The 27,182-nt window shown below is 31.5% G+C and overlaps 4 protein-coding genes across 5 annotated transcripts; 3 read left to right on the top strand and 1 right to left on the bottom strand.

Moving 5' to 3' along the window:
• Positions 1 to 6,165: 6,165 nt before the first annotated feature.
• Positions 6,166 to 6,891, top strand: LOC107030572. The gene has a single exon (XM_015231841.2). It carries the CDS (start codon positions 6,281 to 6,283, stop codon positions 6,629 to 6,631), a length of 351 nt encoding a protein of 116 aa, XP_015087327.1. The 5' UTR covers positions 6,166 to 6,280; the 3' UTR covers positions 6,632 to 6,891.
• Positions 6,892 to 12,969: 6,078 nt separating this feature from the next.
• LOC107029189 lies at positions 12,970 to 14,618 on the top strand. The gene is made up of 3 exons (XM_015230539.1): positions 12,970 to 13,739; positions 13,823 to 13,972; positions 14,076 to 14,618. The coding sequence occupies exons 1-3, from the start codon at positions 13,095 to 13,097 to the stop codon at positions 14,358 to 14,360; spliced, it is 1,080 nt and encodes a 359-aa protein (XP_015086025.1). The 5' UTR covers positions 12,970 to 13,094; the 3' UTR covers positions 14,361 to 14,618.
• Positions 14,577 to 17,013, bottom strand: LOC107029188 (pentatricopeptide repeat-containing protein At4g14820). The gene is made up of 2 exons (XM_015230538.2): positions 16,339 to 17,013; positions 14,577 to 16,193 (listed from the first exon to the last, which is right to left on the bottom strand). The coding sequence occupies exons 1-2, from the start codon at positions 16,923 to 16,925 to the stop codon at positions 14,612 to 14,614; spliced, it is 2,169 nt and encodes a 722-aa protein (XP_015086024.1). The 5' UTR covers positions 16,926 to 17,013; the 3' UTR covers positions 14,577 to 14,611.
• A 1,825-nt stretch (positions 17,014 to 18,838) lies between these two features.
• Positions 18,839 to 26,388, top strand: LOC107029213. Of its 2 annotated transcripts, XM_015230575.2 has the most exons (6): positions 18,839 to 18,983; positions 19,368 to 19,473; positions 21,752 to 21,796; positions 23,184 to 23,292; positions 25,365 to 25,605; positions 25,903 to 26,388. In XM_015230575.2, the coding sequence occupies exons 1-6, from the start codon at positions 18,936 to 18,938 to the stop codon at positions 26,095 to 26,097; spliced, it is 744 nt and encodes a 247-aa protein (XP_015086061.1). In that variant the 5' UTR covers positions 18,839 to 18,935; the 3' UTR covers positions 26,098 to 26,388. The 2 variants fall into 2 exon arrangements, with proteins under 2 accessions (XP_015086061.1, XP_027767629.1); XM_027911828.1 differs by lacking the exon at positions 21,752 to 21,796.
• The last annotated feature ends 794 nt before the right edge of the window (positions 26,389 to 27,182 follow it).

Genomic DNA, 27,182 nt, shown 5'->3' with positions numbered 1-27,182 from the left:
TATATATAAAAGTAAAAAGTAATATTAACATTATAGACAATGTAATTTCTATCAAAATAGGTTCATCTGAACTCCATTGATCCTATCTAACTCCACCGCTATTGATAGAAGTTAACAAATAATTCATGGATCAAATTAGTCGATGCATGCGTGTTGGCCTATGGAGAAGGAGAATGGAGAGGAAATTACAATGTGGAAAACTGAACCCTCGCTAATAAAATGAGAGTTCTGATAACCATCCAAATAAGCTATTAATCAATTTATTTGAAAATGTTGCAAATATATATCGTTCGTCCAATTAATTTACTAAAATGACCATAGTATACCTAAACATATAAAAATCAATGTTATATGTTGTGTATAGCTACGTATATTATATATGAAATATTCATTACTTATACCCTCTATACACATTTTATTAATAGATGATCGAATAATTCAGATCCGTAATTATTTAAATAAATTCACATCCTTCATATACAAGATGACTAGACCATAGTGTTGAAAGTGCTATATCTAGAGTCCTACTAGACCTAGGAATATATATACATATATAATATGTAGAAAAACTTATAGACCCCTCATAAACATTGATGGAGGAAACTGTGTTGGCCACTGAGTAATGCTGGTTGCCTACTGGACAAGAATTCACATGTTTACAATCCTAGACAATAACTACACTGTTTTATGTGGCTATAATGTTTTGTTTTTTTATTTTTCATAGAGAAAAATTATATATATACTATAGTCTAGTAATATGTGATGTCTCTCAAACCTGAGTAACCCCACATGTATATAAGTTTGGCAATTCTTTGTCTGTGGACCAAAATGTGTTACTTCCTTCAATCTAATATAATTTCTGAATTTTGAATGAGGGCCTTTTATTTCTTTACTATAAGATAACAAACTTTAGCAATGACTTAGGTTCAATAAAAAATAAATTGAAGGAGAGGTATCCAAATATATTGATTAAAAACAAAGGATATATATGCATGCATTTATGCTTGAAAGATTCTCCATTTTTTATTTTGTAGGATACATACTTTGAATTTAATTAATGAATTAATTTTTCAGATAGTTATATCACTATTGAAAAAATTAAAATAAGGAAAATATTTTTCTGAAATCTTAAATAGTTATAATTATTAGTTAAGTGATTATGACAAATTTTACCTGATTTTATATTAACTATCATCTCAAATATAGTTTTCTCTAACTATAATGTCGTTATGGTAGATATACAAATTATCTTAATTACATGAAGTCAAGTCGGGGTGTGGCTAATATTTGGTAATTCACCTTAAAATAATTTTTTATTAAATTTACTTTTTCGGGAAAGACTGATAAGATATATTTCGAGGAAAGACTCAAAATAGTCCCTCACCTTTGGGTTAAGGCGCAAAGGTGATCCTTGAGTTTTCACATGGAGCACTAATAGTAGTCCCTCATGTTTTCATTATCAGCGCACTTTTGGTCCTCCCCAAAAATTTTGCCTATTTTTTAACATTAATTTTCTCCAAAATTTTATACAAGGAATGTCCAATCGTCTTTATATATATATATAATAAAAACAATAAATCTATCTGAGAGAAGGTGATAAGAAAAATACCTTGTTCTGTTCATTAGATATTACTGCAGCTAAACAAAAAATATCTTAACATATGACTTTGCAGGAAAAAAAATTGTACAATTACACGTGAAATTATCGTGATAAACCTCTCGACTTTATCTGCAATACGCTAAACAAAACAAAGTTTTTTTCTTCTCACATTCTTTCATATGGAGTTGTTATTTCTACTAAATATATAAAATGACGATTAAACATCTCATACATAGGTTATGGATAAAATTAATGCTAAAAAATAGGTAAATTTTTGGAGGAGGACCAAAAGTGCACCAATATTGCAAACATGAGAGACTGTTAGTGCTTCATGTGAAAACTCATGAATCACTTTGAGCTTTAACTCAAAGAAAAGGGACTATTTTGATCCTTTCATCGATATATTCCCATCAAACTCAAAGTTTTTGATATTATTATATTTTTACGGCACAAAAATACATGTACTTTCTATGTCTCAATTTATTGTGATGTAGTTTGAGTGATTGATTGAGAACGGAGTTCAAAAAATATAAGAAGACAAGGCAATATTCTAAAACTATCCTTAAACTAATGATTTATTTTTTTTATAAAAAAAACGAGTCACAGAGATTAAAATAATATAGTGTGAGTGTCTGTCTAAGAAACGGAGTTTGAAAAATATGAGAAGACTGCGCAATATTTTGAAACTATCCCTAAAACAATGATTTCTTACACAAAAATAAAAAAATAGTGAGTCACATGAATTAAAATAAAATAAATATTAGTTATACATACATTAAAAAAACCTACATCAAACAAAATATTAAATATAAAAAAAAATATTACATATTATTATTATTTTTAATAATTTCACCAGACGATCTCAAAATTGCAGGAGTCAACTAGATGTGTTAATATAGATGATACTCATAAAAAAAGTAGTAAAAGAACAGTTCCGTTATATATATTATTATTATTTATGACTGTACATTGCTTATTTATGGGTTTATAGGTAATTAGAGTCGTCTAATCTAAGTTGTCATTGGAAGTCCAACTAAATTAGACATAATGATGGATTAACGACATTAAGTCCATTAATTAGCAACATTATCACCCTACTTAATCTTGATGAAAGCTTGTTTTGGCAGTCATTTTCATTTAATTATTCTATTATACTTTCTTTTGATAAAGGTATAATATATGCAATTATTTGTACCTTAATTAATCATCACTTATTATCTCCACTACTTCACATTTCTTAATTTATTTTTAACACAAGACTAATTATTATAATAATTCACGAGTGCATATATCTAATTTTTAACTTTGGAATGAGGGATTTCCCCCCTTATTTTATGGTATATACATAGGGATAGCAACATTAATAGTGGCAGCAATTTGATATCTATAATGCTTGTTGACATGACTCCAAACTAGCTATAATATATTTTTCTGATTTTTTTATTGGACATTCAAAACAGGATGAAGTAATAGTTGGCTTAGTAAATTTTTTCCCCAAACTCAGGTATCTGATATTGACATTAGAATTCGACTTACCTGTTGATTCAATATTGATTGACTATTGAGTTATTTATCGGTTAAATTCAAATATATATATATATATATATATATATTGATTGACTATTGAGTTATTTATCGGTTAAATTCAAATATATACATATATATATATATTATAGCAGAACATATTGAGAAACGCTTAATTTTTCAATATGACTCATCTAGATGTTTGAACTATGATATATTTGGATTGAACGGTTGAACATATGATAAACTGTTCATATATATAGACACTTCCTACTCAAATTTTATAATAAGTTTTTCTGTATGTTCTCAAGTGTTCATTATTTTGTAGATAAGTTAACTACTTAAAATATGTCATCTCATTTTACTATCTAACTTCACTAAGTAATAAATCTCTATGCATGTGTGGAATTCCAATTGATGTTGATGTTTATAATTAATGAAAGAAAAGTACTTATTTTATGTGCGTAATTTATCTATTTTATGTGCTCTTGTGAATACTCGCTTAAACTTTTTTTAAAATATGAACTAAAAGTGTTTAGTATGATCTTTATCATATGTTCAGATGCTCAATTAAACATGTCATATATAACTTAAATGTTTAGATTAAATATATCGATAAATTCAAGGAGCCAGTTACATAATTTTCCTTTCTTTTATGAGATAAAAGTGTGATTGAATCTTGGTATAGAATTGCTTAGAAGGGCCAATAATTGCCCTCTAGAAGAAATCATTATGGCTAATCAAGTCAAGATTAAGCATTTGAATGAAATAAATCTTGATATAAAATGGTGAAAAGAGGCCACCAAAAACTATACCACAAAAAGAAAAAATAAAAACAGGAAAAAAAGTCATAATATAGAAAATCTAGGAGTATCGTACTTTATGATAATATTTTCTCAATATCAATAATGATGCAAAATCTAATCCATATTACACGTAAGAAAAGGGAAAAAAGTGAAAGAATATTCAAGCAAAGGGGAAAAATGGATTTTTTTTTATATAAAAAAATCATGGGGAGTTCAATTGGGATGGTGATGTGCACAATTACTTCAACTTGAAATTGTTTTGCAATATTATAATCCAATTACTCAATGATAATTACATCTTTTCTTTCCACCATGTATATGATTTTCGTACTAGAGTTCAATTAAATTCAGATCGCGCATTGCAGGACTCATATATGAGGGCGACACTCTCAGAAGAAATATTTTTCATTCCAATACTTGAATCCGAAACCTCTAGTTAAAGGTGGAGGGATCCCAATCATCCCTATTGCAACTCATTTTTTGTGATTAATTATGACACTTAATTAGGGTTCTAAACGTAGATCATACTTTTAGGGAGTGTAATCAAATCAAATTAATAAAATTATGGAAACTAACTGAAATGAGAGGTCCCATAATTACAGCCTTAATTCTAAAGTATGAATTATGAAGGTGGAATTTGTTAAATGCCTATATAAAAGCACCACTAAGACGTTTAATAAAAAATAAAATATAATATATAGTACTAATACAACTAGGTCAACATTTCTATACAATATGCTTAAAGTAATAATTTTCTATTGGTAATAAAAATATTTATCCTCATGCACTTAATATTTAGCTCATTGCTAACATTTTTCAACGGATTTATCACAATTAATTTGACATTATTTTCGATCAAAAATATTTCTGACTAGCCAAATCCTGATGAATTGCACAGAGGATAAAAAAGTGGTTAAAGTATGATTTTGAATTTGTGATGTAGATCTAATATTAATTTAATTTAATCAAATTTATGAAATGAAAATCTTTAAGTGGAAATAGTTAATACATACATAAAATAACGATATCCAAATAAATCAAGGGTACAAGAAGCGATAGATTCTAACCCCTATGCAATTTAGTGTGGTCCCTTTTCGTCTTTTCAAACAAAGAAAAAAAATATGTTAATCGTTTCTAATGTAATGTGTTAATAGTAAAAAAAATCATAAATTATTTAACGATATTGCTACAAGCTCAAATTCAAAATAGTCACTATTATCTACTACTACTTGATTTAATTTTCTTCTAAATTTTTTTATTATTTGATTTTGATTTTGAAATTAATTGGACCTTTGAAATAATTTAATTATATTGTTGCATACAATAAGTGATTTATTTAAATATAAAATTCAAACCTAATCGTCACCAAAAAAAAATTTACTATAAATTTTTTGGAAATCGATGAATAGTCCTAACCGAAAGTAACCGTCATTCAAGGCAAAGGCAAAAGCAAAAACTACCACCACCTAAAGTAACAATTAATAAATACCATAACATAAAAATAACAATAAGTGACAAGCTAATAAAACAAAAGAATATGACACCATGTAGTATACTTTTTCAATGAAATTTTATATAAGTTAGTTTGAATTAACACAAAATTTGAAATAGAAAGAAATTTTTTGAAACATATGAATATAAATTATTTCAATAAGGGTAAATTAAATATTTTAAAGTTAAATTGTTATTAAATATAGAAATATACCATTTTATTTTTTTGGACCAACTAAAAAAAGAAAGTGATTCATATGGAGAGAAATAAAATTTCGTTTATTCACTAATTGTGATACTATACAAAAATGATATTTAACGGCAATTAATTAACAATAGTAACTTAACTGTCATTAGATATGTTTTTAGAGGCAACTAATATTTTTTCCAAATGTCACCATAATTTATAACGACGTTGATTTCAATGTCAATTAATTAATATCAGTAAAACATTTAGCATGCTTTATTAATGTGCATATTTCTTGTCAATAAAAATTATTTTTATCGTATTCCTTCATTAGATGTTTTGTTCAACCTCTTGAAATATGGAAACGAAAATATGTTACAAGTGTCACTTCTAAAAATAGACCTTGTGATGTATAAATTTAAATTTAATCAGACTCGTGGACCCTCTCCTAAACCAAGTTGTCTAATTTTCCATTTGCCAATGGTCCCTCATAACATGGAGCAATTTATGCCACTTTTCCCCACTATAAATTTCTCACTTTCTCCCCTCTCAATTTCCCACTCTTTTTTCCTCTCTTTTCCCCTCAAAATACCTATAAAGAAAACAAAACCAAAAGGGGAAATTCTTGCCTTAAAAAAAAAGAAAAACTTTTTTTGTGTTTTATTTTTTGCAATGGACATAGAGTTAGCAAAGTGTGAATGTTGTGGACTAAAAGAAGATTGTACACAAGACTACATTAGTCAAGTTAAAGAAAATTTTGATGGAAAATGGCTATGTGGACTTTGTTCAGAAGCAGTTAGAGATGAAGTTAATAGAGGAAAAAAACAATTTCTTTGTATGGAAGATGCTCTTAAAGCACATATGTCATTTTGTAGAAAATATAAATCAAATCCAGCAATTAAAGTAGCTGATGGAATGAGACAAATGTTAAGAAGAAGGTCTGATTTAACTTCATCATCATCTTCAAATTCATCTAATTCCAAGAAGTATTCAAGATCAACAAGTTCTATCTCCTATTATTAGTTATGTCTGTGTCTCAGTCTCAGACAAGTTGAAATCGATTATATGAATCACCGGAAAAAAAAAAGGGTTGGTGGAAAATAAAAAGGTCTAACAACAAGAAGTTTTTTTTTTTTTTTCTCATGGAGAAATCTTTTCTTGATTTCCAATTTTTCATCTTGTCTTGTATAGAGGATGTTTTTTTTATTTTTTTTCAATCTACTAGTGAAGATAATTTTTTTGTTATGTTATATGGTTGTGTTCTACTTATTACTTTTCCTCAACTATTACCATGTGATTTTCAGCTAACTATAATAGTTACTATTTTAAACGCGAATAAATTAAAATAGATTATATTAATCATTTATTTTTATATTTAAGCTTATTTCATATTGTCAGAATTAATACCCAATGGAAAGAAAGGAGTTGTTTTTTTCTCCATTCTTTCCCTACAATTAATAATGGAGATTTTTAAATCAAGCTTGACAAAATTTTCTCCTTTTTTTTTTTTTGACAAAAGTTGGAAAGGAAGTTGATTTTATTTTCTTCATTGAGTTGATTAAACAATGATTTTTTTCTTGTATTAGGACTTATCTCAAACTCTTTTTACCTTTAAGTTTTTGTGGTGCATTAAAAAATAATAAATAGAATATTATATCAAACTCATTTATAAGTTACATTAATATCTGTTATGAGAAAAAACTTCATATCTTTGATCGACTAGTGCTATATTAGATAATCCTTTCGTTTCTAATTACTTATCTATTATTAAATTAACATATTTATAAGAAAATATTGGAGTTTATCATTTTATTTCTATTAATTATAAAGTGAAGGGAAAATTTTATATTTTTCAAAGTAATTAGTCATTTAGTTAAGGGTATAATTGTAAAAGAAATTGTTCTTTCTTAATTTGTCAAAATAGACAAATAATTAGGAATAACTATAAAAAAAATGAACAAGTAATTAGAGACGGAGGGAGTAATAATGATCATCCTGAAAGGTCAAAAAAAATTATAAATTTCATTTTTAAAGCCAGAAGCTTATTTTTCGAACTCCTAACTTTTAATTTTTTAATTTTTTTTACCTTTTTCATTTTTTAATCAATTGATTTTGAAAAGCACTCAAATAACTAGGAAGATCCCAATGCAGATATGTTCATAATTTTAATATTTAAGGTCAACTTCCCACTAAACATAAAGATTATTATAGGAATAATATCATATGCTTCAATAACTTTATGTTTAAGATGCTTTCATTAAAAAGGTTCAAAACCTTTTTATAACACAAATGTTTATATTTTCATAATTAGAAAAGTTTAAAATTATTTTTGATTGAACACTTATATTTTTTTAAAATTAATTATGATTGAACACTTATCTGATCCAGCAGATTATATTAAGCTAAATTGTGTTGACCTGTTATTAATTCAAGTTTTTAATTTATATTAAGGATGATTCATCACAATGCCCTGTGCATGTAAATAAAATAGAATTAGTTCACCAACTATTTTAACATTTAAAGGAAATGATTTATACAACTCAACTAACACATGACTTGATTTCATTAACATTTTTTTTAGCACTTCTTTATTATTAGGCATCGTTGAAATTAAAGAGAATAGTGAAAATTGAACACTTAATTTACCTATGTGCGGCATATTTTCACAGATACAACTGAACTCACTACTTAAAGTATCTGATTTGTTATGGATATTCATACCGAGTCGTCATATTTTTTTATAATCCATTATTCGAGTCAAAAATTCACCTTATATTAATAGTGAAGGTAAGATCGATCATTTGGGGGTCAACTAATACATGATTTGATTTTTTGATGATTTAGGAAAATATAATTAAGTTGATATCTTATATGATTTTTCTTGTTTTTAATAATGGCTTGCACATTTTAAATTTTCCCATGATCATGGAGCTAATTCCTATGGTGAAAGTATTGAAAGCAAAAATATGACAAAAAAAAAAAGAAAAAAAATCAGCCATTATTTTATTATCTATTTCAATAGGTTTATGAGGTGTCAAAATAATACACCTTAGAGTGTAGACCATTGACATCTTCGATTCCAAGTAATCTCACTCCAGTCAAGCCAAGATTAATTGAATTGGATAATTTCCATTCTACTTGATATTTTTTACATATATTGTGGCAGAGTCATAATTTCGTAAGGGGTGTAATCAATGTAGTTTGAATTATTGAGGATATGATCTTAGATATGAATTAGGATAGAATTATCGAGGATATGACCTTAGATATGAATTAAGATAGAAAGTTAATAGGTAGCTGTGGATTGTCCAGTCCTAATTATTATAGTTGTAGTATTATTATAGTTGTAGTATTACTCATAAGTCAGATGCATGTCATTTGATGCTAGTTATGTTATTATATGTTGTTTTTTACTTCCACTATCATATTATTTTGTTACTATGTTTTATTGTTGTTACTATGTGTTATTTGTGGTATATTTGGTAACTACTTTTTCTGGGTTGCTTTAGACTATTTTTCTCCTTAAGCCAAAGGTCTGAGGTATAGATTAAAATAATGGATATTCTACCCCCTTTAAATTCCACTTTGTGAGATTAAACTTGATATATACGTTATTATTGTAGTCGTCATTCAACGTCGCTTTGTAAATTATAAATATTTTTTTTTTGTGAAAATCAACGTGTTGATACAACGTGCCAACAATTCTTTAAAACAATATATAAATTTAAAATAGTAACCAAAACCTGAAATTACCCTACTAAACCTAAACTCACGTATTAAGACTGGACCAATTCTTTGGGTATTCTTTAAATAGGTTTAGACTAAAGTCATTACACTCTTATCACCATTTGACAAAATAGACTGATGAATCATCAAAATTTGTTACAAATTAAATGTTATTCATGCATGACTAACTCGATATAGTTTGATAGTATTTCTGAAAAATCTTATGTACGTCGTTGTATAAATCATATGTAGAGCATGATGGTACATTACATATGGAGTGTAAAATCAGCACAAAATTTGCAAAATTTAGATTAAGATTGGGCGATTATTATTATTGCGATGATATAGTAATTGAGTGTTCATTCGATTCAACGCCAAATCAATCAAATTTATCCTTGATTTCAATCGAGAGACCTCTAATAACCAAGTCCAAGTTTAAATGGTTTATTATTGTGTCATGAATCTTAAAAAAAACAATCTCATCTTATGGTCATGCACTTCAAATTAGAAAACAAAATATTATATAAAAAAAACTTCACTCTGAAAAATTATTAGACAAGTAGAATCTATGACAACTTAATATTTAGATTTAGTGGCCCCTAATAATAAGCTCTTTTTTGTGGAGGATTTGATGTATGGTCCCAATTGATAATTTTTTTGTTCCTTAAGTACAAAGCAAAATAAATTGATATACCTAAATGTTAAAAGTCAAATAAAAAAAAATGAAGCATGGGGACTGAACATATCTTTTGAAAAATTATCATATGACATCATTTGTGTTTAATTAATAATACTATAGGCTTTCACTTCAACACGTCTTATCGATCTCGTAGACGTTCATTATAGTCCATCTCCCATTAATAAATGCGTACCCTCAAGACATCGACTATACGCTAATGCATAGATTTTCTAACACGAAAATCTACAATAAATTTCATTATTGATTAATATTGACACAATGTATAGAAAAATAAGTACCACGTGATAAATCATAGTGAAGAGTGGTGTATAATTAATTTTGAACTTATAACTAGTCTATCAATTGAGGTGTTTTTGTATTGTCCACTAATTTAAATTGGAGAAATTCTTGATTAGGTATATAAATATATGCTATTGGGTTCCTAAATATAGGAAAGGCAAAATGTAGGTGGGGGCCTAATATGCCAAATGGTAGTTGTTTGGTATGTTGTTAATTATAGGCTTTAATTAGATGCAAAGATTAATTGATTATCTTATAATAGGTTAATAATTGTCTCAAACAAAGAATATTTTTTTATATATATATTATTAAATTTAAAATTAACGATCATTACATTTTGTAATGTGTGAAAAAAGTTAAAGCGATAGTTTAAAATAAAAAAGAAGTAGATCACTATGTATTCAGATGCAAGGTTCAAAATCCACCAAAATAGCCTTCCTCTTTGTTTTTCTTCCAAATATTCATGGCCACCCAATCATAAAATATAATATAAATATTTAATGAAAGAAATAATTAAAAAAAATAAAGAATGCTATACATTGGAGACCATTTTGTTTTTTAGTTTCATCCACATTGGACTCCATTCACCGTCTAGATTAAAGATCTACGGTGGATGGTGGAAACTTATATATCCAATATTCACAAGATTCAAGATTTTTAGATGCATCTTGAGGAAAAATTAGAGGTAGCTCAGCAATCCTATGTTATTTTGCTTAAATAGGTTTTAAAAAAAAAATCTAATGTCTAACTCAGTTCTAAAATCAACTCATAAAGGAAGGATCGTGTAAGATTATATCATGAGTTCATTTTCCATCCAACAAAAGATATGAGAGTCAACACCCCTCGTACGATCAAGACTGAACATTTAGAGTGTGAACAATATATGATGGGGGACTAATATTGGATATGATTCCGATATCATGATAAATAAAAAATAAATTTTACGCTTATATAAAGTCACTTGAAATTCTTAGACGGAAGTTAGAGGCATAGAGAGTCTTGAAACAAAAATCTTAAGTGAAAAGTTTTATTATAAGAAAGTTTCTGATATAATTGTATATGACCTGATTTGGAATGATATATCTCTCAATATATAAGGTGTTAGCGGACCTATTACATATCAAACACGGGTCTAAGAGTCTAGTTTCTAATGCATTAAACTGTTTATTGATTCGACATCAAAGTAAAGAGTTAAAATTATTTTATCAAAAACTGTCCTGACAGATAAGGTCATGGGTTCAAGTCGAGTTTGACTAGCAATAAAAATAACTTTTGGACTTCAAGAAAGATAATTTTCATATTTTCTCAAAGCAAAAACATCTAGCCGTCATTAAAGCCCATAAACGAAGTGGGAATCCCATTACTTATTACTATTGTTTTTTTGACTATTTTTGTGAACAAGGTAATATGTTGCTAATTAAATAAAATGGGAGGAGCCGGATCCAAAAATCTTAAATCTTTTACCATTAATGTATATAATTTTTAAAGAAAAAAGACATAAAGTGACATCTGAAGTTGTCCCGAAATTTCAAAAAGACACCTAAACTATGCAAGTGTCCTATTACCCCCTAAACAATCCTGAACTGATATTATTACATCATTTTTTGTTCATCAGGCATGGAGAGTGTATGCACTCTCTTAAAGAGCGTGAACAAATTAAAAAAACGAATATAATTTTATTTTTACAAGAATTTTACTATAAAATATATATTTTTATTTTTATATTATTTTTACTTTTTCTCCTTATTATTTTTTTTCTTTCTTCCTTCTTCAAATATTCATTGTCATCTTCATTAACTTATCACTTTTAATGTCACTTTTTACCACAACTCGATCTCTCTTTTATCTACTATTAGTTTAACTCTCTTCAATTTTGAAATTATATCTAAATATTTTAATACATTTCGAACAATGTGATAAACCCATTAGATTTCAAGACAATTAGTAGACATTATTTAGTTTTTTATCCAGTTTTTAATTAAACTTTTTCAATTTTCGGAGAATTCTTAATGCTTTCAAAATTATCATTTCTAGTTTTGAATTTATATGGAAATGAGATAAATTAAATGATGATACCTTCAAAGTTTTGATCTTTCTTAGAAAAATAATTAGTTTTGTTATCAATAACTCAACAAAATCTAGAAAATAATATAATTTTGGAAAGTAAAAAATTTGACCAAATAAGAAGAAGAAAAGAGAAAGAAAATGGAGGAGGGGCTCAACTTGATATGGGTGTGGGGTTAGGTGAGGATGAGAGGTGAAGAAGAAGAAATAAAGAAAGAATACGGAGGGAGCTTGAAAGTTGGGGTGGAAAATGAAATAAAATTGAAATGAAATTAAAATAAAAATAATAAAAATAATATAAGTCAAAAAGTAAAAGAAAGAAATAAAGAAAAACTTAAAATGAAAAAAAAAATAGTATTTCAAATTGAATTAACACTTGTCACACAATGATTGGTGTGTAATTATACTTGTCATTTAAAATCTGGAATTGATCCGAAAATGATGTAATAATATATGTTCGAAATAGTTATCTGCACAGTTAATGTGTTTTTTGAAAATTTGAGACGACTTCAGGTGTCACTTTATATCTTTTGTCATTTTTAAATCTTTTCCAAATAAATGACATGATATGTAAGGGGTAAATATGTCATTACCACACACCCCAAATATTCTACATAGGATATGACCGTTGTATTCAAATTTCAAACCCCATTTATCTTCTTCCCTTAAACAACAAAGAAACCCCAGATTTTGGGTATTTCCATAGCTCAAAATACCATGAAATCAACACCAGTTTCAACGCCGAATTCCTCCGTGAAATCATCGTCGACCACCTCCGTCATGGATTCCGAGATGAAAGACAGCTACTATTTCCCGGGATGTCGAAAAGATACCAATTGCAATTGCGAAATCTGCATAGCCAGTTTCAATGCAACTCTCGATCTGATGACTAACAGCATGCACAAGAGTTCAATCACAAAACTTTCAGCGGGTAGAGCTCTTCAATTTCCAAGAAGCCCCATTTCTTACACCCCATCGAGGACTTTTTCGACCCCCAAATCAAGTAGCAACAGTTCTGCTTCTTCGTCCATGTCCCCTCCGCTCAATTCCACTGCTAGAGGGAGCTTTCATGAGAAGGTGAAGAAGAGGAAGAGGGGATTCGGATTCGGGGTTCTATTGATGCGGTTGATTTTTGGATTGGGTGTTGTTTTAGGGTTGGAATTTGGGTTTTCTTCGGTGGTTTCTGGGTTCTTGCAGCCTCAATTGTCGCAACAAATTGTTAAGAATTTGAGTGAAAAATCATGGGGTTTGAAGGATTTTGATGAAAGATTGATGTTCTTTAAGAAGGAGCTTGAAGGTCTAATTGATGACGATGAAATATCGAGTTGCAGCCCTCTTAATTCTACTTGGAAAATCAACCAGGTATAGATTTCATAAATGCGATGCATATTTTTGCTTCATGCTGGGGATACCAATATTAAGTAGATTTTTCGATTGATTTATAGGATGGTTTGCTTCTGAATTCGCGATGTACATTGTACAAGTCCAGTTCAGAAGAGTTGAGTATATGGGGATGGCCTTTACAAACAGCTGGTTTGCTCACAGCTGGATTTTGTGCTCGTTCGTATACCATATTATCAGGAAGACTCACTGAGGTAACATAATTTCGACTGTTTTCTGTTTCTGTCCTATCTTTTCTTTCGAGTTTACTTCATCAAGTTAAGGTTTTGTTGATATTTTCATCTTCATTTTAAACAGTGGTCCAATGGTGAGATTGGTTACTTGATTAGAAAGTCGAATAGTTCATGGACTCATCAAAAATGGAGTGGTTCAGCTGTGCAAATGGACCCAAATACATGGATTTTAGAGTACAGTCGAAGTCCTTTAACTGAAAATGGAAAATTGGTTTCAGCTGTGTTGGAGTTTTTGAAGTTCAGACTGAGAAGAGAAGTTCAAAAGTTGAAACAAGAGTTCTGGCTGTCATCTTCTTTCGCGGGCCAGCAGAGTGATTTCACAATAGAGAGGCTCCAGGTTCCAACCTAAATAGAACTTATGAGATAAAGCATTCTCATCCCTCATGAGAGCTCGCGGTGTAAGCTCTATATGTTTGTTCTTCTGTGAACGTTGAGAATTCAATATTAGCATCTTTTGGTACTATGTTGTTCTATGTTTCAACTGTAAATACTATATCCCCTGTAGCCAGAATTGTTCTGCCTGCACTTATTCAATGAAATTGAATGTTAAAGAGAAACGAGGACGAAATGATACAATGTATTCTATTTCACAAATTGCTGTTACCAATAGTCTTTACAAGAACAAGAACCGTCTCTGTAATGGTGAAATCTAGTTCTATCTCTTACAACAATTTCTCTCTCAAACACCTTAGATGCCAACTTCATAAAGTTATGGCAATCCTCACAGATCCTTAAGTTCTTAATTATATGGATAGGTGATCCCCTATTACTTTTCAGTAATCCGTAACAAAGAGCCAGCTTTTCGCTGTGCAAAAGAACTACATCCTTCTTCTCGTCTTCATCAACATCAATTAAAACAACACTAGTGTTTGGAGCATAACCGACCTGCATCAACTTGCAAACTACCTCATCTAGCTTTGCATAGATGTCATCAGCATGTTTATGACTCTTATCAGCTGTTAAAAATTTGTGTATCTCATTGCCCATTTCAATCTTACTGTGTCCCTGTTCCTTCAATATGCCTTTGTGTTTCATAAGTTGTCTCACCTCCCCAACATTTTCCCATCGTTTTCCTTTAGCATAAAAGTTTGATAAGAAGACATAAGCTCCATCATGTTCAGGATCTAACTCGAGGAGCCTTTTAGCAGCAAATTCTCCTAGTTCATACTCACCATGGATCCGACAAGCCGCCATTAGTGAACCCCAAATGACAACATTTGGTGCCATAGGCATACTCTCTACCAGCTCCAGGGCTTCTCTGAGACGATTTGCTCGGCCATAAAGGTCCACCATGCAACCATAGTGTTCAAGTTTAGGTGTGATTTTGTACTCATTCACCATTGATGAGAAGATCTGTTGTCCCTCATCAACTAGTCCGGCATGACTACAAGCATATAGGACAGCCACAAACGTAATCCAATTGGGCTCTTTCATTTGACGAAAAAGCATCAAGGCCTGATCAGCCTCTCCATGAATGGCATGTGCACTAATCATACTAGTCCACGAAATAACATTTTTCCTTCGCATTCGACCAAAAACTCCTCTTGCTCCGTCTAGATACCCACATTTGGCATACATATCAATTAGGGCATTATTTACAGGCAAAGCTTCTCGAAATCTGTACTTATCAACAATCATATGGATTCTTTTTGCTTGATCCAATGCGCCGAGATTAGCACAGGCTGAGATAACACTTAACATAGTTACTTGGTCAGGCTTCACTCCAGATGCCTGCATTTCGTCAAGTAACTTAAGACCCTCTTGTGGTTGGTCACTCTCTGCATAGCCAGATATCATCGCACTCCAACAAACCAAGTCCTTATTTGTTATTTGATCAAAAATAGAGCGTGCAGTTTCGACTTGCCCAGCCTTTGAGTACCCTGAAATCATGGCAGTTGATACCACCAAATTCTTTTGTGACAGTTCGTCATACAAATTCTGAGCCAAATCCATGCAGCCACAACCTGCATACATGCTGATAAGAGAACTTAGCAGACGAGAATCAGCAATGATATTATTCTCTGATATCAACTCATGAATCACTTTCCCAAGAGCTAAGTTTCCAGTTTGACCACAAGCAGATAGAATGGTTGTGAAAACTCTCGAGTCGGGTTCCACATTAGAGCTCCTCATCTCTTCCAACAGCACCAATACATCATCAAAAAGGCCATTCTGACAGTAACTGTGAAACACACAGCAAAAAGGTCAGCAAGCAATAAATAAGAAACTTAATAAACATCTTTGAAAATTCATCAACTAAAAATGATTCAACAACAGCAACAAAATTAGTCAACTTTTGTAGTAATTAAATGGATATAACAGCATACCCATCAATCATTATATCCCAAGCGACAATATCTCTTTCAGACATTTTATCAAACACCAACCGCGCATCTTGAATTTGCCCACAACTGGCATACATTCCAAGCAGAGCAGTTTGAATAAACGGGTCAGAATCAAACCCAAGCTTACAACCCAACCCATGAATCTCCATCCCTTCACGCAACGCCAACGCCCTCGACGCAGCTTTCAGCAATGGCGGGAAGCTAAACCTGTCAACTTCCAACCCATTTCTTGTACCATTCTCCAAAAACAATAACGCATTATGGGGTTCCTTAGAACGTGAAAGTTCACGAAATAGCTTGTTGATGAGATGGGTTCGTCGGTTTTGCAAAGTGGAGAAGATGGACAGCGAATATTGAAGGCTTGAAGGTAAAGGAATTGAAGAAAGAATGAGGTCGAAAAGGAGGGAACTGGAATCGGAATCGGACAAGTTTTGACGGAGGATTTGGGTGTGGACTTGTTTGAGCTGAGGGAGAGAAGTAGCTTTGGAGATGGAGGTGGATAGGTGGATGCGGGTTGTGTTGGGGTGGGTGGTGGGTGGGGTGGTGAAGGGGTGGGTCATTATAGCCATGGCATGCGGAGGGAAGAAGAGCAAAGGTGCTTGGGAAGCTCTACAATGGAGACTTTGGGGTGTTTGATACCATTGGAGGGAATGTGAGCTCTGCATTTTGGAAAATAAATATTTTGTTGAATTTTAAAAACGGAAAAGGGCGTAAAATACTCTCGAAATATTGAAAATGGTACAAAACTATACTTCATCCACCTGTTGACTCAAAAATGTCCTTTTTATCCACTTCAAAATACCCTTCTCATCCGTTTTGATTTTTGAGTTTAAAATTGACCACCTATATAACGATTTTAAATTTAAACTATTTTATATTTTTTTAAAATACATGGCGCTCAAATATTTATTATAATTAATTTATTAATATCATTTATAAACCAAGACACTATCCACTCATTAATTATTAAATTCACCCAACTAATAAATCAATTCTACTATCAAAATCATCCTAAACACTACTAAAATAAGACGAAATTGTTCGAGTTCGAATAAAGCCCCAATCTAATTTAGGTTGAACCGCATATTTGAAAGGACACTTTCAATAGTCTTCTTTTTCAAGCTTGAATTCGAAATTTACGATTAAAGTAAAGAATTAGCTCATCCCGAATTAATTCATGTTTTTTTAAATAAATATTTATGATTTGTTTTAAATATTAAAACTTTATTATATTATTTTTAAAAAAATTATCTATTAAGTACCATCACATAATTGAGACAAAGGAATAATTAAGATGAACATAATATCTAATTAGTAACGGGTGGGCAGTGATTTATTTATAAATTATATCAATAAGTTAAATTATAACAAATGTTTGAGCGCCATATATTTTAAAAAATATTTAAATAATTAAATTTAAAACCGTTAGATAAGTGGTCAATTTTAAACTCAAAGGTGGATGACAAGGTTTTTTTAGAGTCAATAAGTGAATGAAGGGTAATTTTGTATCATTTATAATACTTTAAGGGTATTTTAGACCCTTTTTCCTTTTAAAAATGATTTTCTTTGGCCGAAAGGTAGAAGTAACGTATGTGTACTATATTCATATTTTTTTAGATTTTAATTATGAAGAAATATAAATGAATATATTTTTTATTGTATGTGTCAAATATATATATATATATATATATATATATATATATATAATTATATCAAATTCATAAATATGCTAGTGATTTTGACATTGATGACACAAAATATATTTTTTATAAAGTTAAATGTCTTTTCAATTCAAGAAATATTCAAACTGTTTAGAGTTAGAAGAACTTTGGATAAAGAACAACTCAAAAGGTACTATACTTCAACCCCAAAATTAAAAGACGTGAGTTGAGGAATAGATTTTGAAAACGACAGTCTCCTAGATATAATTTTTTCGAACCTTGATTGTTTAATCCATGATCCGTTGGATAGTGAATGCAAGACTCATTTGAAGCATGAACTATCAATATTTCCTCTTACGTCCATGTTGATACGAATGCAAAGCAATTCGACAAAACTGTTGCCTCAATCATAATTGATGATAGAGGTATCACTGAAATATATTTTCAAAATAAGTTGATTACGTAAATATATGTGTTTTATGAGATAATACATATATTAATATATTCAATTACATGTAAATTTAAAATTTACTTATGCACACTTAGAATTGAAGTTATGATATAGCTCTAAAAAGGCCATTCAGGCGGGTTATCGAGTAAGTATCAATAAAAAAAAATTCAAAATAAATTCACTAAGTAAATATATGTGTTCTATGAGACAATTGACGATTGAGTTAAGCAAAATACATATTCAATTTTATACAAATCTAAGATATTTTATGCACATCTAAAATTGACATCCAGACTAAATTAAAAATAATAATATATGTCTATGTATCATGTTATATTAAAATAATTTTTATGGTACCAAAAGAGTTGTACTTGTTGACCCGATTTGTATCCGGATCCAGCTCCGGATATTATAAGAACCATTATACCCACCTTTGATCGGATCAGACCCTGAAATTAGGCGCAACAATGGCAGACTCGCTCATGGAATTGAACGAACTTCTCATCTCCAGAAAGGTTTGATTTTTTCTGACCCCAAATGTTTCATAGTGAAATGGCTACCCAATTTTCTCTCTTTTTTTCCTAATCAATTTGGTGATTTCATTTGTTCTGTGTTATCTTTGTATTCAAAAATCTGGATGAAGGATCAAAAAAATTGATTTTTTCGAGCTTTATACTGAACTATAGGTGTGTAAGTTTCATATATGAACAATTGATAATTGAGGTGCCTTTTGATAAATAGTTGGTGGTAGTTCAACTAGAAAACTCGCACACCTGATAGTAAAGTATGAAACATGAAAAAGGGGATATTTATGTGTGTTTTTATCATTAACTCAAATTTTTGTTGTTGTAAATTTCAGTATCCTTTTGAAGATATAATATGCTTATTAAAATTCATAGGTTAATTTGACAACTGAAGAAAGTAAACTACTAAATTCATGGAAGCAATCTGCTGTAAGAGATTTTGGCATTGGTGCAATTGGTGCTTCCCTTGCCACTTGGTTAGGTACAAGTCCTACGTATACTTGTCAAATTTGTTTGTATCATTGGATAATTTTTCCTTAATACAGTGGTCAATTTTTATATTTTTAGACATATATGCTGTTCTTTATTCACTTCGGAAGAGAGTGAAGTAATTAAACTGGCCAAAATCTTTAGTTTTATCGTCCATTCAAGAACGAAACACAATGATGATGGTTATGAAAGTATGAAACTACCTGTTAAGATTTTGGACTATTTTTCCGTCTTCTCTTGTTTATAAATTTGATGTGGCTATCTCAGCAATGATGATTAGTCCAAGAAGATTCCAAACAAGAAAAATTTCAAGCCTTGACATTGTAATGAGATTGTATAGCCTTTATTTGGGTTGTGTTCAAACGTTAAGGTTGAAAATGAATTCGTTCATGTTTTCTAGAGTAAGGTCTTTCTGCCTGAAAATGGAGGAAGAGGGAAGACAAGTTTGAGATAGTGACTGGTGTAGTTGTTGTGGCAACATAAAGGTAGATGATGCTGGCAGCACTGGTCTACCGGAAAATGGAGGAAGAGGGAAAATGAATTTGAGAGAGGTGGCTGGTTGCTGGAGTAGTTGTAGTGGCGACAGAAAGCTAGAGAATGGTTGCAGTACTGGTTGCTAGGAGGAAATAAGTTCATTTTGATGATATTCAATTTATACAAAATGGGGGTTTACCACATTTTATAGGACTTCATATTAAAATAAATGTCGTAAAGGAAATGAATGAAGAAGATGTCACTAGCGTGAAAATAGTATTAGGTGATACAAAGGAGTTTCCCTTAATAATAGGCTTAGACCAGGGATTTTCATTGAGCTCTCCTACTTGTTTACCCTAGTTATGGACGAGCTAACCAACACAATTCAAGATGAGGTCCTATGATGTATGTTATTTGTTGATGATATTGTGTTAATGGTTGAAATTAGCAAGGGTATCAATCAAAAGTTTGAATTGTAGAAAGGTACTTTAGAAAGCAAGGGTTTTAGGATATGTAGTAGTAAGATCGAATACATGCATTGCAAGTTTAGTCAGCATGAGAAGAAAGAAGTTAAGGTGAGATTAGACGAGATTGCGTTGCCAAAATGCAAACAATCTAGATATCTAGGTCGATGTTATGAAGAGAATGAATTGATAGATGAAGATGTTACTCATAGGATTAAAACTAGATGTTTGAAATGGATAAGTGCTACCATGATTTAATGTGATAGAAGGGTGCCTATCAAAGTGAAAGTTAAGTTCTATAGGACAACTATAAGACCAACTACATTATATGATAGTGAATGTTGGGCTGCTAAGCTCCAAGATGAGTGTTGTAGAGATGCAAATGTTAAGATAGATATGCAGTCATGCCGTCATGCAATATTAGTTTAGATTAAAAATGACCACTTTTGTCAGAAGGTGCAAGTACCACACATGAGGATAAAATGCGAGAAGGTTTCTTGATATGGTTTGAACATGTCTTGTGTGCGTCGACATATAGATGCATTGGTCCGTAGGTGTGAGATAGTAGTAAGTGAAGGTGTTAAAAAGCGACGGGGAAGACCTAAAATCACATGGAGGAAAGTTGTCTCGAAAGATCTACAAATCCTTGGTATCAATGAAGACTTAGCTAAAGATACGACACAAAGAAAGAAAAGATTCATATAGGTGGTACTACTTGTTGAGAATAGGTACTAGACTTGTTACAGAAGTTCTATTATTGTTATATTATTATTATCTATCATATATCTTCAACTTATTTTTGATGAAATGGAATGAGCTTAAATGAAGAAGTGGGGATTCAATTCATATAGTCGACCCGAACTTATTTGGGAATTGGGACTAAGGCATAGTTGTTGTCTCCATGTCAGCTGACTAATATTTAAATGGGTGAATAGATTGCTAATTTCGCAAAGTTAGGGTCAACTATGGACTTTCCCGTTTTCTTATTTTCCATGTCTCACTTACGTGGAAATTTTAAAATGGACAACTAGATAATATCTCAGTTGCAGCTTTGTTAGAAATGAAGGGCATATATGGTACATTTGTATGTCTATGAAGTTATTTAAAATCAAACTTTTAACAGAGAACATGAATGACTAATTTCACAAATCTTAGGGGCTATTTCTAAATTATCTGTGATGAATATTTGCTGCTCAGGAAAGCAACTTCTTTTCCTTTTTTAATGTTTTCACTTCTTTTATGTATTGCTTAGCTATGTGATTGTCTTCCCTCCCCATATATATTGTTCATTAAAGCCCCTAATATTATTATCTCAATTTGTTTTTGTTGAAGTTACTCGAAGACTGCATAACCTATTCCGCATCAACCTTGCAGTTGGTAAGTCAAAATGCACCCTCATCCTCAACCTTACTCTTTCTTGTTTTCCGAATAGGTAAGTATTACTGATGCCAGGAAAAACAGGACTAAAAAAGTGTTGTGATTATAACCAAAAACAAATACAGAAGTGAGGACAACCCTGACTAGGTGACTATCTATACAGTCGTTTCTATGAACTGTAACGGTGATTCTGAATCTTCAATGCTTCCACTGTACAGTTTACACCAAAATGAAATCATACGAACGCAATCAGATATGATCGTCCAGATTGAGCTTCTCTGGTCTTCAAAGCGTCTTTTGTCCTTTTCATCCATATATACGACCAAATAGCCGCTGGTATGGTGTTGTTCCAAGTCTTCTTAAAATGTTTTGGCAGCCCTTTGCTTTTCCAGCAAAGAAGGAATTCTTATGTTGTTCTTGGCATACCTGTGAAGTGTGAAGTAATAACTAATATGGCAATGTATAAGAAAGGTGGTTGATGCCTTCAGAACTATTTCCTCAGAAATACCATCTATTAATAAGTTTTATGCCTTTCTTTTCTAAATTTTCCCGAGTTAGACAAGCCTTCTTGGCAACCAACCATACAAAGCACATAACTTCAACAGGAGCTTTAGAATTCCAGATCTGCTTCCAAGAGTTTTGTGCTGACTGGTTCATCTCATTCATAAACAGATGTAGAATCCCTTAACAGTGAAAATACCATCAGTTTGCCCTTTCCAAAAAGTCTGATCCTCACTGTTGTTTAATTTTTAAACCTATAAAATCAGAGAGCATACTCAACCTTACCCTAGAGGATAGGAAGTTGTCTTTCTCATGTTCTTGTCTTTTACTCTTACATATTGGCCACCAACAATATCTATCTGTCTGGTGTCTGTTCTGTAAATTCTGAAATGATGAGTAAGCAGTTGATGGATGCCTGTCAAATGCTCAATCTATTCACATATTTACTTTTTAAAATGGAAAAATTCTCAAGTATTGCAAGAAGTAAAAGCTAAACGAAGAATTCAATGGTTTGACTAGCCAGATTCATTTTCATTTTTCTCTTTCCTCTTTTTTACTAGTTAGTTATTAGCTTTCTGATTAATGGTTGGACATTTCCTGAAGCAACCTAATAGCCTTTAGCCCTTTACATGTATAAAGAAAAACAGATGGACATTCTTATTTCAAGGGCTTTTGCAACTCTGGAAACTTGTAAATTCTGTTTTGCACTATATATGTCCCGTTTATGATAGGCCTGCCAATCTTTGTATTTAGGATACTTAGTTCAAGAAACTCATTTGGCCTCAAGTTAGTAGGAGAGCTATTGATTTCTGCTTCAAAACAGAGAACATTTTCGGTTGCTTTTCCTAAGTGTATTGCTTAGTTTTTCAAACATTTCTACCTCCAGGTGCTGGTTGGTTCTATGGCAAGTGGAGATTTGCCAAGTCTTTGGATTCTGGTGTTGAACTTATTCTCTCTCAGCATGGAACTCGTCTGCAAAAGGAGCTGGGGGAAATGTAGGTCCTCAAACACACTTCTTATTTTTTTTATTTTGGGGCTAAGTGATGAGGTGATTTTTAGCCCTAAAGATGAAGTGCTACACAGTGGGAATGCATGCATGACTTAGTACGATGAAACTTAACCTTGAGCACCCCCAGATAATCTTACTTGCTCTACTTTAAATTAAGTTATATTCTCTTTTTGTTTTTTCCCAAATACATCCTCTTTCATTGATAACATTTCGTGACTAGGTTCATTTTCCCACAAATAGAATAAAGGAGATCAGGAATACTTTACTTGATTTAAGCAATGCACTCCAAAGGGGATCTTAAATACGTTTCAATATCTTATTCTCAGAAAAGCAACCAAGGGCCTGCAGGTGGGGGTTGGGGTGGGGGTTGTTAGTAAGATTTGCAGGATTATTTATTTCCTGAGTTTAACGGGTTAAATCATTCCCCCCTCCATCTTTGCTTTGAAAATTTAACACCTAACCAAACTTAGAACAATGACATCCTTCTAAGTTTAATCAGTTGGCCTGATTGTTCTAACAGGTTATTACTTGTCACCATACCATGTGAAAATGGGGAACTATAATTGATATAAACGATAATCCTTTATGACAGCTACCTCTATAGCCCAAGGAGCAAATTCAAGAATTTCAAATTGTTCTGTATTCTGGATATTTGAATTGCTTTGCATTCTGGATATTTGAATGAGAAAGATGCTAAACCTTTGACAAGGACTGAATATGTCATACTGTTCCCATTTGATAAATAATTGAGTTTTCAAGATCTTTCCTTGAGTAGCTTTGTACATGATAACTTGGGCCGTAGGAGTTTAAACGAGTTAGTACTACATCTTTATCTCTCTGAGCTATTTTGCTGGATTCATCTTGCAGTAGGAACACGTTGACTGGTCAGTTATGCTATGTATATGTTCTCTGATTTTTCTTCTTCTTTTGCTTCTTTCCTTGTCTTCAGTAGAATAAGAATGACTGAGAAATGTGACTAGTTGTGCTTGATGTACCTTAGATAGCAAGAAATTGTCACCGCAAGAGTGTTAAACTTTAAAATATGCTTTAGTCTAGAGTACTCTAGATAGCAAGAAATTGACCTCACTGGAGAGCGTTTAACATTTAAGTATGCTATTGTCTAGAGAATGATCTGAGTTTCTTACTTCACTTCAAATATATACATTTCATATATTTCCACTAAGTATAGCAATTTGTGCACGCTCGTCATGGACTTATACTAAGCATCACTATATCTCATTCATATTTTAAGCATCACTATATCTCATTCATATTTTAAGCATCACTATATCTCATTCATATTTTAATTGGTGGGAATATAAAAAATGAGCGCTATAGTATCACTTCATGTTTGAAGCCTAATCCTCTATATCTACATGCTTAAATCTGGTTGGGCACTTAAATCTGTTCACTTTGTTGGAAAGAAGAACAATAACTAAAATATATTAATTGATGGCAAAAGAATGTAAACACACAGAGAATAACATGGGAAAATGGAAGTAGTAGGCATCCAGTCAAAAGCGAGAAAGAGTAGATTGTTAATTTGTATGCCTGGTTAAAAGCTTGATTTATTTATTTCATAGTATTGCCTCATGTTGGGCTTGACCACATACCTAGGCTTTCTCAAATATATGAATCTGGTATAAGTGAATTTTATGCATCTTTAAACTAAACTAACTACTAAATTAATGGGAAACTCGTTGCACAAAATAGGTATCCTGGTGTGTGCATACCATTATACTGGTGAAGGGTGTGGGAGAAACCTGGCGAATCCAAGGAAACTATATTATCTTCTGAGTTTTCAACTACTGATAACAGGAGCACTTCATAGTTGTGTAGTTAAGAAAATGAAACAAAAAGAAAATAATTCAGGACATATATTCCTTGAAAGGAAAAGGTTTCAGTTACCTTTAAAATAAAAGCTTTGATACTCGTTGCAGTTATTTCTTTCTTTTCATTATGTATGAACTACTGATGTACTGTTCTATGACGATTGAAATTGAAGTATCAGCATGATTCATTTTAACTATGTACTGATGTAGTATTTTCTCATGATAGAATGTTGAAGAAGTACCAGCATAATCCGCCTGTATTGCAGTTCGTCTCCAAATACTTTTACTCTGAAAATGTTTATGATGATGATTCAACAGACAAGCCAAAACCGAGGTGGCGTTTTCGAAGTACCTATGGGGAAATTTTTTCTTCTCACGAGGTAGAAGGTGATGACTCTTCCAGTAAGAAATCACATTCAGAGAAAACTGATCTAAGGAAGACTAATCTTGAGAGAAAGCAAATTAATGTGAGTACTTTGCTACTTCTATATATAACATTAGAGATGTTCAATGGACACTGGGGCCTGGGGATCTTTCCGTTGTGCAACGTCGTCGTAGGAATTATATAAGATCATCAATTTATGCACTGCCCTCTGTGGCATGGCAGTAGAGTTAAATTGGATGCTCTCTTCTGTGTATATAAGAGCGTAAAAAGTCGTTGCTACCATCGTTTATCAGAAACAAATCCAGTTTAGTCTGTCATATTGCATCATAGTAGAATCAGTTTAAGTTGCTTTTACAAGGCTGTGTATTGAAAATTGTAGATGAATGGTGTTGGTGCTGCTGTTGCTCTAGAGTCAACCGAAGACCCATTTGATTGCATACTCGGACATCAAGTGAACACCGAAGAGATTCACCACCCTCATGCCTCTAGCCCGCTGCCTAGAAGGCGGAGTCATAGCACCAGACGGTCTCATAGCAGGCGTCGGATGCATCGCCACGAGAACATGGAATGTTGAACTTTTAATTGGCGGACCTTGATCAATGCAAGATTGACTGATCTGTCTTTGGGGACCAGTCTTGCATGCCCTGTTAAATGTAATCTGCAGCAAATTCTATGCTTTGAAAGTGACATTACCAAAGAGCTGGTTATATATAGTTATGGCTCAGTGGCTTTTGTGATGATTAACTAATTTAGTAGAAATCATTTATGGATTAATTTAAAGGATAGCCAGCATAAATTATACTATAGGATGCAATGCAATATTCACATAATTGAGTCAATTCGAAGCATTTTATATTCAGTGTTATACAAATATTTTCATTGTTTCTCATGCTTTACACTTTAGTATCCTATATCTGTAAGAGCTCTAGTGATCTAGCCTTTGATCTCGACAACAACATACATAGTGTAATTTCGCAAAGAGGATTTGGAGAGGATAGTGTATACGCAGATTATACTCCTAAATAGCAGGTAGCAAAGCTGGTTCCCTGCTCGTTGGCAAGTGCCTTGGGCCTTGCCTCTCTTCTCCGACAATCTTGACGGAGTGCTTCGTTCATCTTCTTTTGGGCGAGCTACTTTTTTTCAGCCTTTCTCTTTTTATTTTTGAACACTTTCAATTTGAAATCTAATCATTTGAGCTCGCAACCCTTCTCTATCTGTCTTTTCAGACTCATTCCCTTTCTCTTTTGAAATAATCTTAGTTCAAGCATCATCTACAAACTTATCTCAAATACACTCCTAGACAGGGAAACACACCAATTTTACGAAAATGCCTTTGCTATTAAAGGAGAATGAGTTTTCTCTACCTCCGCAACTCGAGTTGACACATGATCTGGTAAAGCTATTCAGTAAAGAAAGATTGATTATCCTTCAGCTCAAGAAAAAGTATAACAAAGCAATTCTAAAAAAGAAATAATATAAATAAAGAAGTCGTAAATATGCTAAAGATGCAATATTTAGGAAAATTTTATAATCCTAACCGAAATCATTGTGTTTTTTTTTTTTTATCTTTTTCTCGTTTTAGAAAATACACATACATAACTTTTAAAATGCTCGTATTATATATCTATATTTATCCTGAATATTAGGAGTGACAAACGG

This window comes from Solanum pennellii, chromosome 9 (assembly GCF_001406875.1).
Source record: "Solanum pennellii chromosome 9, SPENNV200".
Taxonomy (NCBI): domain Eukaryota; kingdom Viridiplantae; phylum Streptophyta; class Magnoliopsida; order Solanales; family Solanaceae; genus Solanum; species Solanum pennellii.
Note: the sequence above shows the minus strand (reverse complement) of the source record. Positions and strands in the feature narration are given on the sequence as shown.

What these genes read in the sequence shown, in the direction of transcription:
- LOC107029188 (XM_015230538.2), bottom strand. Translation starts at nt 16,925, where the DNA reads ATGGCTATAATGACCCACCCCTTCACCACCCCACCCACCACCCACCCC. An exon ending in TGGGATATAATGATTGATGG is followed by an intron (nt 16,194 to 16,338) that starts GTATGCTGTTAT and finishes TGTGTTTCACAG; the next exon opens with TTACTGTCAGAATGGCCTTT.
- LOC107030572 (XM_015231841.2), top strand. Translation starts at nt 6,281, where the DNA reads ATGGACATAGAGTTAGCAAAGTGTGAATGTTGTGGACTAAAAGAAGAT.
- LOC107029189 (XM_015230539.1), top strand. Translation starts at nt 13,095, where the DNA reads ATGAAATCAACACCAGTTTCAACGCCGAATTCCTCCGTGAAATCATCG. An exon ending in CTACTTGGAAAATCAACCAG is followed by an intron (nt 13,740 to 13,822) that starts GTATAGATTTCA and finishes ATTGATTTATAG; the next exon opens with GATGGTTTGCTTCTGAATTC. An exon ending in TATCAGGAAGACTCACTGAG is followed by an intron (nt 13,973 to 14,075) that starts GTAACATAATTT and finishes CATTTTAAACAG; the next exon opens with TGGTCCAATGGTGAGATTGG.
- LOC107029213 (XM_015230575.2), top strand. Translation starts at nt 18,936, where the DNA reads ATGGCAGACTCGCTCATGGAATTGAACGAACTTCTCATCTCCAGAAAG. An exon ending in CAAAAGGAGCTGGGGGAAAT is followed by an intron (nt 23,293 to 25,364) that starts GTAGGTCCTCAA and finishes TTCTCATGATAG; the next exon opens with AATGTTGAAGAAGTACCAGC. An exon ending in TTGAGAGAAAGCAAATTAAT is followed by an intron (nt 25,606 to 25,902) that starts GTGAGTACTTTG and finishes TGAAAATTGTAG; the next exon opens with ATGAATGGTGTTGGTGCTGC.